This window comes from Aulonocara sp. 'chitande type north' Nkhata Bay, linkage group LG19 (genome assembly GCF_057382095.1).
Source record: "Aulonocara sp. 'chitande type north' Nkhata Bay isolate Kocher_YH1m ecotype deep benthic linkage group LG19, A_spYH_male_GT1.1, whole genome shotgun sequence".
Classification (NCBI taxonomy): Eukaryota; Metazoa; Chordata; class Actinopteri; order Cichliformes; family Cichlidae; genus Aulonocara; species Aulonocara sp. 'chitande type north' Nkhata Bay.
In genome coordinates, this window is record NC_141362.1 from 26716778 (window position 1) to 26729033 (window position 12256).

General features: G+C 39.9%; 1 protein-coding gene across 5 annotated transcripts in view; it reads left to right on the top strand.

Annotated features, from left to right (window-relative positions):
* The window catches only part of rcan3 (regulator of calcineurin 3), a 50857-nt gene extending 41156 nt beyond the window's left edge, over positions 1–9701 (top strand). For all 5 annotated transcript variants that reach the window (XM_086274321.1, XM_086274320.1, XM_086274319.1 and 2 more), the window contains 3 exons: positions 1834–2007; positions 2875–3046; positions 6567–9701. In XM_086274321.1, the coding sequence (XP_086130447.1) occupies positions 1834–2007; positions 2875–3046; positions 6567–6721 (501 nt within the window). In that variant the 3' untranslated portion in view covers positions 6722–9701. The remainder of the gene's footprint in view (positions 1–1833; positions 2008–2874; positions 3047–6566) is intronic.
* The last annotated feature ends 2555 nt before the right edge of the window (positions 9702–12256 follow it).

Genomic DNA, 12256 nt, shown 5'->3' on the forward strand with positions numbered 1-12256 from the left:
TGATTTGAGTCAGTCTAAGGAGCTTGGAAAGAAAAGCGTCTGGACTTGTTTAAGTTGCTTGGAGACGTTTCACCTCTCATCCGAGAAGCTTCTTCAGTTCTAAGGGTCAAATGGTGGAGAGTCCCAGATTTAAACCCAGTGGGAGTTTCCCCTCAAAGAGGGACAAAGGACCCCCTGGCGATCCTCTACCTAATCAGGATCGCCTTAGACTACGATGACCTGGATGACTGAGAACCTTCACAGACAATGATTTGAGTCAGTTTCAGCATCTTGATCCAGATGTTCAGATGTTTGTGTCTTGCATTATAGTAAAAAGATATTTTATTTAAAAACAGCTTTTTAGACGGAAAAAACTGAATAAAAATGAATGAAAACAGTTCTTTTTTATATGAATATGGACATTTTAGCATGTCAGTGCAGTGTTTGCAGCTTGACTTTAATTTATGATACCCAGACTTTTATGTGTTGCTCGTAGTTTGATTACATACAGTGTGAAAGTGTTAAGATTTTTGCATTAAATGTCAAACAAGGCCAGATGAATATGTGCCAGATTCTGGCAAGTGTTCTCCAATAAGACACAGGGCTGAAACGACACGCAGAGAGAGCCCAGAACTCATCCCGGTGTGCTGAGTGTGCAGATTATAGGTGTATCCTGTCACTTAGGTGTCACTAATGTACAGAGGCAGATCTCACAGCTGACATGCTGCCTGTATTCCTTCAGGTAACGCTCACCTTTTCCATCCTGGTGATAGCTGCTGTGTCAGCTCAACAAAGAAAGTGCTATGGGACTATTTTAGTTTCTAGCTTCCACTGACAGAAGAAAAATTCAGCTCAGATAAAAATCTGTCAGACAATAACAGAAATGGGCGCTGACTTGAGACCAGCGTTTAAAAGTAGACATTGGCACCACTGATTGCAAACACGTGGCTCTTAAGACACTTGATTAAAGTAAAATGGCTTTGCATTAACTTTAACTCTTTAAGTATTAAGTAGAAATGTTTTTGTAATGGCCGCTTTACCCAAGTTGAGCACAAGAACTACATTAAAGATGTAAAGGCCCTGTGAACCTGTACTGGCAGAAGACCACATTCAGTTGATCATCTTCTTCCTTCTCAAAAGAGGGTCTAGTTTGATAGTCATTGTTGGAAGGATTCAAAGAGTAGCACTACTGATTATTCAGAAACGAGCTCCCCTGGTGGCCTCTTACTTTCTTTTTTTTTGCCCTCCTGCTGAGCTGCTTGATTGAGTTTACAGTTGAGGAGGCCAATTTGGTGAGGCCTGATGGGGGGGATAAGAAGCAGAAAATTACATAAGGATTAAAAACGAAAAGAGAGACAACAGCAGAGAAGAGTGCTGGAAAATGACAGAGCTGGACGCAGAGCACTTAGTCACACGAGTTTCTCGCGTAGTGTTCTCAAATATCTTATTTTGTTGTATTTGAGATATTTGATGTTATCTAGCTTTTGAGAAAATAGTGCTCAGAGAACATAGTTCATCTTGAGTAATTGCACACAAAAGAAATAGAGAACAATAAACAACAGTTTTTAATCCAATTTTGACAATCATTAAGTGAAAGATGATGACGCTGACTCAGAAGATTTGCCTCTAGTCAAGCATATCGCTGTGTAAATACTATTGCCGTGGTTTGTCAGTGAATAAATGTTAACTAAGAAAACATTGTTTTAAGTGTTTATGGAAAAAATGTGACTTGTTTAGTCTATTTGGGTTTTTAAATGGTTGCTGTATTTCACAGTATCAGCAGGTTAACATGCTCAACAATAGCCTCGATCTCTCATCAGACTTGTACATTTTTACCTTTTTTATCTTGTGCAGGAGAGGTTCGAGGCATTGTTTAGGATCTACGATGAACAGGCGACTTTCCAAATGTTCAAAAGCTTCCGGAGAGTCCGGATCAACTTCAGCACCCCAGAGGCAGCAGCCCGCGCACGCATTGAGCTACATGAGTCCGAGTTCAACGGCAAGAAGCTTAAACTCTACTTTGCTCAAGTAAGTGTCAGCTGAGGGGTCTGGGAAAGGGCAGGAAGGGGGCCTGGGAGATGGAGGATCTGAGGCAAAGCACTGCTTATTTACATAGAGAGTTAGGGCACAGTGCATTGTGTGTGCACAGCAACACACAGAAAAACAAACTCGGAGAAAGAGCATGGTACACAATCTCCTCCCAAATTCTTTCAATTTCTCTTTTTAATCCATCTTTTAGTGTTGTTTGCATCTCTGAGCCACACCTGACTGCTTCCTGAACCTATGAGCCTTCCTGTCAAAACTCATCTGTTACATTATTGAGCACAAGAACACAGTTCTTGATTCCCCACCCACCCACTACACTGTAGCTGTGTGAACAAGTGTGTCTCTATGCAGTTGTGGGGAAGAGAGAGGTTGAAGGATGAATTTTACAGGTTACATACTGTATAAATTGTATTTCAATCACATTTAAATAGCTATAAATTAATGTGTAGCAAGTCCAAAACACCCAGTTTAGCTCAGTTTTAGTCAAGATTCCATCAAAGTTGTGCTTCCTGAAAAAAATACAAGTCACTGCGACTCCAACTGAAACTCCCCTTATCGCGAATACATCATCAGTCATGACCCCTGCTGCACCTTTTAGTACTTTGATGTAAGAGGATTAAGGATTTTACAGCTTGACAGATGCCACATGTAGGTATTGTAATTACAGCAATTGGCAGCTATCAAAATGCTGAAATCCATTCATTGGAAAAAGCCTGTTATTTGAGACTTGAAGACAGAGCTTCTGACTGAAACTTCAGTTTATCCTGTGCATATAACCAGCGGACAATGAGACTTGTGTATGAATTAAGAGAACAGTCGTTTCATCAGCTATCATCTTCTCTCCAATAGATCCAGAATGGTGACGAGGACATTGATAAGTCATATTTGGCCCCTCCCCAGCCAGTCAAACAGTTTCTGATCTCGCCCCCTGCCTCGCCGCCTGTGGGCTGGAGCCAGAGCGATGACGCCACGCCCGTCATCAACTACGACCTGCTGTGCGCCGTAGCCAAGCTCGGACCCGGTCAGTACTCAACTTCAACACGCTCGTGCTCTGTGTTGGTACTCGGTGCCTACAACAGGCGTAACACAGGGAAAATGGTGTGCAACAAATGTATGAAAAAATCTCCTTTGAATCATTCGTCTCTGAACAGTAAAGCCGAAAAAAAGCAGGAAATTATTTCATGCACCTCAGGGGGGCGATGTGGAAAGGATATTTATCTGGGAAGCAATCATGACAAAAGGAAATGGAACATTTTTGAATTATAACTCTTTTAATCTTGACTTTTACTGCGGCGCGTTAGTCACTTCTGAATAGCATCTGAAGTACTTGTTCAGAAGTACATTTAAAGAATGCTGTGCCATTTAAAAATCTGTCTTTCTTAGTGATCTCAGCGAAGAACTTCCTGCTGCTGTGGTTTTTTGCAGAGAAGCATAAAAAAAGGAAACGCCAGACTGAATCCCACGAATCAAATCCATTGTTCGAGCTATGATACATCAGCATCAAGGGTCATTGTCAGTACATATACAATGAAAGAAGCAGTGGATTCAAATGATTTTGCATAACATACACTGACTAATGAGTAAACCCCTTCATAGAAACCATAAGTGGATTTTTGGAGGTGGTGAACGTCTGTGTGTATTTTTTTTCTATCTGCAGTATTAAACTAGGATTAGAAAGTCCTGCAGGGACGATTTATTTCAATTCATCATTACTTATTTCAGGGATTTAGGAGGAGTCATTAAGGGAGGATGGTAAACCAATGGCAATAGTTTATAGAATCTGCCCGAGTGAATCTGCTCTGCTTTCCATTTAGTCGAGCCAAGTTAACATTCATCAATGCCACCCAGGAAAAACAAAACATCCAGTGTGGAAATAGTTGTAGCAGCTAATCTTACAATCACGTTCCTCCCCACCTCAAGAACAATGCTGTTTCATTCTTTCCATGTCTATGCAGATCAACAATTGCATCCTTGTTATTCTAAGTTTAAACAGAGTTCTAGAGGCTCTCAGAACTAAAGTTAGCTCAGTTAAACTGGCAATAGACTACTTGAGTGTTGGCATGCATGCCCAGCCTGCACAGAGCTGCCACAAATGCTAAATACCTTCCCGTTTTAAACCATCCACTCGTATCAGACGAATATGTCGGAAGATTTTATTTCTTACACACACATAGTGTAAATGATAGCAATTGGATATCGTTCAGGTCTCACTTTGCCCTGGAGATTTTGTACCTGGTTGCATATAGAGTGGCATGGCAATATGAAAGCTAATGAGGAACCAGTCTAAATGAGGCAGCACAAACCACCACAGTTAGACTGGCAAGTAAACACCTGCACCTCTGTCTGCCTTGTCAGCAAGATATCAGATCGCCGCAGCCTTTAGAAAATGTCACCTAACACGCACAAGAAGGTGTGCCATTTCCACAGCGTCTTTCCATGCTTGCATATGTGGATGTGATCATGCTGATGAAGTGGAAAAAACAACCCGAGCGCCATTTATTATCACCAAAACTGATGATTAAACTCGCCACGTCCTCGCACGCACAATTACACACACACAGTCCAGTTCGGAGGACCATTTTGACATGTTCTGCTTTTACCATAGCAACACGAGGCTTCAAGAAACTGCTTTGTTCTGCGCGTCACATCCTGCCATCCAACATCAGATTAGCTCAGGGCTGCAGCACAGCACGCTGACTCCCTCTGTCAACTCCCCGTGGTAACAGCAGAACTATATTCGGTGTCCCTCCCTTGTGTTTGGCACCACGGCGAAAAGCGACAAGACCAATTTCCTCCTGTCTGCCAGCTGTCTGATCTCCATGGCGACTGTGATACAATCTCACAAGAGTCCGTTTTCAATCAGAGTCCGCTGAGTTTGGCATCCAGACAAATGGCAAGAGTATTCCGGGGAATAGTTGTCTCTTGAACACGTATCCTGATTTGTTCCTTAACCAACAGGAAAAACAGCTGTCACCATATAATAGATGCCGTACATATTTCAAACATAAAGTATATTTAGTTAGTCAACCATATTAGTGCAAAATTAGTGCTACTCTAGACAGAAGGAGGAGTGTTTTTCGTCTCCTTATCATTCATGGGGGATGTATTCAAATCCCTTCAGTAAAATCAGAGGCACTATAAGAGAGAGACAATTAAATGTGGAACTGAAATTTATGGGAAGGTTTTGGAATGGCAAAGACAAATGTAGAAATACAATTTCCAGAGGCAAAAGCTGTTACATAAGTGTTACTACTTATATAAATTTGATCATATCTGGTGGTTTTATACATGCACTCTTAATGGTATGGTGTCCATTGGTATAATGAATAATGCTTCAAAATACTGCCTCCAGGCATTTGAAATGGTCAATAATATTGACTTACTTTTAGACTTAAGGTTATAAAGTTCTAATATTACTCAAAGAGAGCAAAACATACAGCAGTTTCCTCTGGAATGTACACTACATTAAATTATTAACTTGCATGAAGCCTCTTCTACTGAGCAATGTGTTAGTCCAGTTCTCAGTACTCTGAGTTTTGCCAGTCTCTCTTTACCACAGTAGTGGTTTTGCTTTCATATTTAATCCGTAAATGTCCAATTACCCTTTTTTTAGTTTATTTAATTGAAAAAAAGAATGATGTACTGTGTGCGTATATATTGATAGGTAGATATAATGATTAGTTTGCATTTAATCTTCCAACAAACTCATTCTCATAAACTTAGAATTAATTAATACATTAAAATACGTAGGTGCTGCTGCCAGTTTGTGGAAGTCGCCATGTTTCCCTGCCATCTTGAATACAGTGGCCGAGACGGACATCGCTGTTCTGCCTAATTGTGTTAAGTTTGTTGATACAGACCCGCCACATATGTATTAGATGAGAAGATGAGAACTCATAAGAAAATTGTAATTCATGCTTATTTATTCCTAATATACTCAAAATTGACAAGAGCCAGCTAAACAGCTATGGATGGTTATAAGCCAACATTATACCAGCTAATGTTAGGTTCAGGTGTCCAGGAAATCACATTTTCCCTAAGCATAAACAGTTTGATTATATTCTCACATTGTACGAGAGTTTATTCGCCAAGTGTCCAGCAACTTAAAAGTTTCAATAACACTAGTTAAAAACAGCAGCCTCTGATGACAGAAAATTTCAGGATGTTCTCAATAACTCCGCTCAGTATCATCAAGATGGATCAGACTTCTTTAACAAGCTTACAGCCGCCTCCAGAAGTAAACATCGACACATACAGACAGCTGAGATGAACAGCTGACTAACGGCCTGCTAAGAAAACAGCAGATTGTGGAATGTATCTGGTCTGGAGTCATTTTGTTATCTGAGTACACTAAATACAGATGAATGGCAACCAGTTTTATAGGTGACTCGAGTGTAGAAGCATAAAATATCGCACATAAAATATGAAATATGATTGTCCTACAGTGGCCAGGATTATGCACTGCCGCAATTTGCTGACATCTAGTGGTGATATTTTACAGACTGTAACTTAATGGCTCTTCTCTCTTTCCATCCCCTCAGGTGAAAAGTATGAACTCCATGCAGGAACAGAGTCCACCCCCAGCGTGGTGGTCCACGTGTGCGAGAGCGAAACAGAGGAGGACGAGGCAGCGCGGCCAAAGCAGCAGATTGTCCAGACCAGACGTCCCGACGGACCCCCAAAGGTCTTCAACTAGAGAGGCCTCCCTTCCAACACCAGTGGGGCCAAGACCGCCACTTAAGCCCACAACACACCTGCCCTCTCTCTCTCGTCTCTGCACTCACAGAGAGCGTCGATGCCCCTCATTTCAGTTCAACTAAAGCAAAAAAAAAACAAAACAAAAAACAACAAACATTGCTCGAAGACGGTGTTTGTGGGGAGCGTGGCGATGGAATGAGGTGGCTTGAAGGGGATGGATGAGAATCACACACACACACTCATCACATTCTGTGGACAGCCTGGGGGAGCGGTAGGCATGCTTGCCTCCACCCCACTAATCTCCCCTCGTTTTCGGCAAGAGGGGTGGAAATACCTGTCCCTACGCAGGCACCTGTCACTTATCGCACACACTCAGCTCTCATTGCTAGTCCTGCTCAGTAGCTTGCTAGTCAGTTAGGTTGTTAGCTGTACCTCTCCCTTCGTCTCACAGTCATATGTAATAATCGAAGATCTTTGGTTGAGGACATGTGATACTTAAGCAAAGATATTTTTCTTTTCTTTCTGTTTTTTTAAACAATAAATTGTGTTTTTAGGTTATACATATGTATTATAAATGTCTATTTTTTTCCTCCTTTTTCATATCTGCTGGTTCGCAGTTTCCGCTCTCATTAAGACTGACTGTGTGATGTTTCCGCTCTTGTCTGCATGTATATACTGTATTACAAAAAATACCTACAGAAACACAAATACTAACAAGCTATATCAAGAAAAAGGAACCTATTTAACATCACACACAGCACGAAGCGCCATATGTGACTAACAAAGTTGTGGTGGTTGTCTGACTTTTTTTTCTTTTTTCTTTTTTTTTTGATTTTGCTTTTTGTCCTTTTTTATTTGGAGAGGTGTTTTTTTGCTGTACTACTAGATGTGTATACTTACTACGTATTTGATACCCCAAAACTTTTTGCATGCTAAGTTACTTCTGTAGATGAAGAGCTGAGGTGTATTTTTTTTCTTAATTGATGTTCGTGACTATGACAGAGGTACGGGTTGATGCTTTTGACGCAAGTGCATATTTGCGCACAGGGTTGAAAGTATGTGAAACGGGGGGGTAGAAAAATAAAAGCTGAATGAGTTTTTGAAAGCTTGACAGTTCAGTCTTTGACTCGACGGCAAATTTGCATGTGTCACTTTTTTGCGATTTGACAGGTCAAACCCCCTTATTTCTTCAAAGGGGTGTCGGGACGGGGTTTGTTTTTCTGTTTTTTTCTGATTCTGTTTGTTGTAATTCACAACTTAAATGTGTGTCAGGTTTCCTCCGAAACCTTCTACTGCTTGTTTTGCACTGAGAATCTCTCGATATCTCCGAGCAATTGTGGGACTCTTGATCGTCTCCTGCTGCGCACCAGAGTACTGCGCTGCATCTGGCTGTAAATAGCTTAGCGGAAAAAAATTTGTTGAAATAGTTCCTTTAGATATTGCAGTTTACCTGAAAGCATTTTGCTGAGAAAAGGGAAAATTAATCACGCCACATGAGATACACCAACCAAAGCATCGACTCATCTCCTAACGTAAAATGATTTCTTTCTTACTCAGAGACTCTGATCTGTATTTCTAAACACAAGGATATCATGTTTCCCCCGACCCACTTGCAGTAGTTTGTATTGAATTAGCGCTCATTTTATAAAAACATACATTCCTTAATCTACAGCTCACCTTTATTTTGTTCCAATAAAATCAAATCAGACCAGTGTGTTTCACCTCCACTGAATGAAACATTTCAGCGCTTTAAAAGCCACACAAAGGAGGCGAGTCTGAACCTCATTTGTGTCATCAGACAGCATGAAATCTAAAAGTACTTTTTGCTATGTAACAATATTAGTAAGCAAACTACAAGTCTGTGTGCATGTGAGCACTTTACTGTCAGTGTGCTGTTATTTCCTTCACATAAAAGTCTTTTTTTAAAGACAAAGTAGGAAGCACATTGTATGTCTTCAGTTTTATTTCTAGTGTTGTTTGTTTTATCTCAAGCTAAACACCTGGTTAGCCTTTTCACCAGCATATTGCAGTGAGTGAAACACTCCACTTCCTTTTTGCTCGTGTGAACCTTTCAGGCCTTTTTTGGATCTGTGGAAGTGCGTTTCTGAAAAGCGGTGTGGACATGCAGTGCAGTTTTAGGTTTGAGAGAGAGAGAGGAAAAAAAAGAAACGAGGCAGGATGACAGTGCAGAACAAAATCACTATCTTTGTTTTTGTGTTTGTCCACAAGAAACATTCATTTTATCTTCACAGGATATGAAATGGTTCTTTGAAATGCACCGTGTTGGCAGAGTGCACTTTTATTGGCACTACGGTTAAGCTGTCGCAGTTATCTAAGCAGACGGCAGACTGGTGGAGCTGCTGTGATGGATGATATTGTAGAGGAAGCAGCGGAGCAGAAAGAAGGACACAAGGAAAGATTTTTTATCTCTTTTGTCATGGTGTTTTAACAAACTGGTGCATTTGGTCACAGTTGAAAAGAAAATTTATATTTATGTACATATGCCAAGTGTTTTTTCTGTTGCTGAGGCCAGTCCCGGTGTGCAGTTTGTTATGGCTTCTCTTGGCAATGTTGTAAATGGAAACAAAAAAAGACAAAAATGTATAACAATAAGTTCCGAAGATGCTCGATCAAAACCGACAGTCATCTTGTTGTGTTCAACATGGACTCTGTTTGAATGTTTCTTTTATTTCTGGGGAACGTCTACTAAAAAGCTCAATTATACCGTTTGTCACTGTTGTACTGTTTCCGTTGAAACCTGAATATTGTGTCTTGTATCGTAGGAATCGAGAAAACAACGTAGCAAAACGAGCAATAATTTATAGTTCTATAATACCAGTATGTGTATTTTCATGTTCTGTACTTATTTCTCAGAGATGGTCTCTGTCTCTTACAGTATCCGCTTCGATTTGTGTAGTATAATAGTCATTTGTTTCACATAGAAAAAAAAATACATAAAGACTTATTCTTAAAATCTATGTTTAGTGTTGTTTATTTCAGGTGTGTCTTTGCTCGAGGGGCTACACTTGGGATGCAAACACAGAAACAGAATCTCATTCCAAAAAATTAGATAGTTATAGTTGTGCAGAAAGTGAGCTATGTACAGTGTATGTACTGGGCTACACCTCTCAATCTTTGAATCCAGTCTTTTCCAGTCATATTATCGTAAATATGAAGCTTAGCCGTGCGGTCTGCCTTTACAAACATCTGTAAAAGAATACGTTTTTCTAAAGAACTCATGGAATTCATGAGTCCTACTGTAATAGGATGCCACTGTCACAACACGTCACATCATGAGTTTTTATTCCCTCCCAGATGTAAGTGGTATAATTGTGCAATGGAAACCAGAAGGTGGCAGAACACGTAAAGTTACAGAGCAGCTTAAAAGCATTGCCAATGCTCTGCTGACTCAGTAACTCGAGAGTTTCAAACCTCGGGCGTTTCTGTGGCTAAGCAGCTCCTGTAAATGTGTAGTTGTTCTGGTACTTGTGTCCATAAAGTGTGTGTTGTGCCAGACATACACCTGAGTAAAATCTAGTCTCCCAGTTTGTGGCTTTCATAAGTTTTCATTACTTTCACAGAATTCAGCATTAATTTACCAAATGCAAGATCTTTAAAAAATTTCCTGATTTTGTTCTTCTTGATCATAACTGAAGGCTTATTTTATTTTACCAAGACCAGCTGTTGGTTCTTCAATAGATTAAATTTATGTGACAGAATAAATCTTATTACTTAGTATTTAAGTACAGTTTTGTTTTTAATACCAAAAACTAGAAAGTCATTTGCAAATAACTACTTTTTTGAAATAGGAAATAAACTGTAAGAACTTGGCATTTTTTCATGTAGAGGAAAGGTTTTTTCTTTTTGCCTGTATGAGCAGCAGATTCTAAAGTGAGAAGAGAGAGACCATCTTGAATTCTCAGCCCACATGATCTCTGCTACACATAAGTTCAGCATTAACAGCTTGCATGCTTGTGACACAATTACATTGTTGTAGTTCCTACACAAGACCACATTTGGTATAATGGGGGGCAGTAACTGACCTTTTTGCTATCAAAATGTCTTTAACTTGTGTTTATAAAATGTCAGCATGCTAAGTTGCTTTGTTTCAATGCACTGTATGCTAGCATGCTGACTGTAGCACTTAGCACATGACACCTGTCCAGTCATGTGACTGCAACAATGAGGGCAAACAGGCAACAAATGCTGGCCCACACTGGCCAATCCACAGAACTGCAGAACAGACCTGCTTGTTTCCAGCAGTTTCTTTTCTATTTTGCAAATTCATACTGGCATGTTTCAGATCACAGAAGAAGTTGCAATATTAGACAAAGATAACCAGCTACCTTGAGTTAATACAAAATGCAGTTTTGATTACTTCATTTATTAAGATAAAAGATCCATCCAAACCTACCTGCCCTGTGTGAAAAAGGAACGTGCACCATTTGTTAAATAATGAGTTAATGGTGATTAACCAAATCTCACTTCAGTTTCACTGACCACACCCAGGCTTCATTACTGCTAAACCAGATGAATCATGAAATCGGTTAAATAGAACCAGTCTGACAAAGTGAAGTAGACTAAAATACCTCAAAAGCAACACTTCATGTAACAATTTGAAGAAACAGCTGAGAAAACAAGTCACTGAAATCTATCATTGTTGAAATGGTTACAAAACCATTTCTAAGGCTTTGGGACTCCAGTGTATTACAGTGAGAGACATTATTTACAGATAGAGAGAACTTGGAGCAGTGGTGAACCTTCCCAGGAATGGCCAGCCTACCAAAATTACTCCAAGAGCACATCAGTGACTCATCTAGGAGTTCACTAAAGAACCCAGAACAATATCTAAAGAACTGCAGGCCTCCCTTGCCTAAATTAGGGCCAGTGTTCATGATTCATGATAAGAAGGAGACAAAAATGTGATCCAGGAGAGAGTTCAAAGAAGAAAACCACTGATGACACAAATGAGTCTCTCACATTTATTAAAAAAGCATCTTAATGATCCCCAAGAATTTGGTGAAAAATATTCTGATTTAAAACCAACACAATATTTCATAAAAAAGAACATCATACCAACAGTCAAACATAGTGGTTGTAGAGTGATGGTCTGCTTTGCTGCTTCAGGACCTGGATGACTTCCTGTAATTGACAGAAACATGAGTTCCGCGTTCTACCAGAAAATCCTGATGAAGCAAGTCCAGCTATCAGTTCATCCACTGAAGGTCAAGCACATGTGGTTTATGATCAAAACACACCAGTCGACTTCTAAACAGCTAAAAAAAAAAGAAAAAAATCAAGGTTTTGAAGTGACCTTAAATGTAACATGTTTCTCCTCTAAATTAAAACGTGGCATGGCTAAATTCAAACAATTCCACAAAGAATAGTGAGCCTTAATTCCTCCACAGCGATGTGAAAGACTAATTACTAGTTATCACAAACACTGAATTGCAGTTCTTGCTGCCAAGGCTGGCAAAACCAGTTATTAGGCTTACTTTTTCACACAGGGCCAGGTAGGTTTGGATATGTTTTT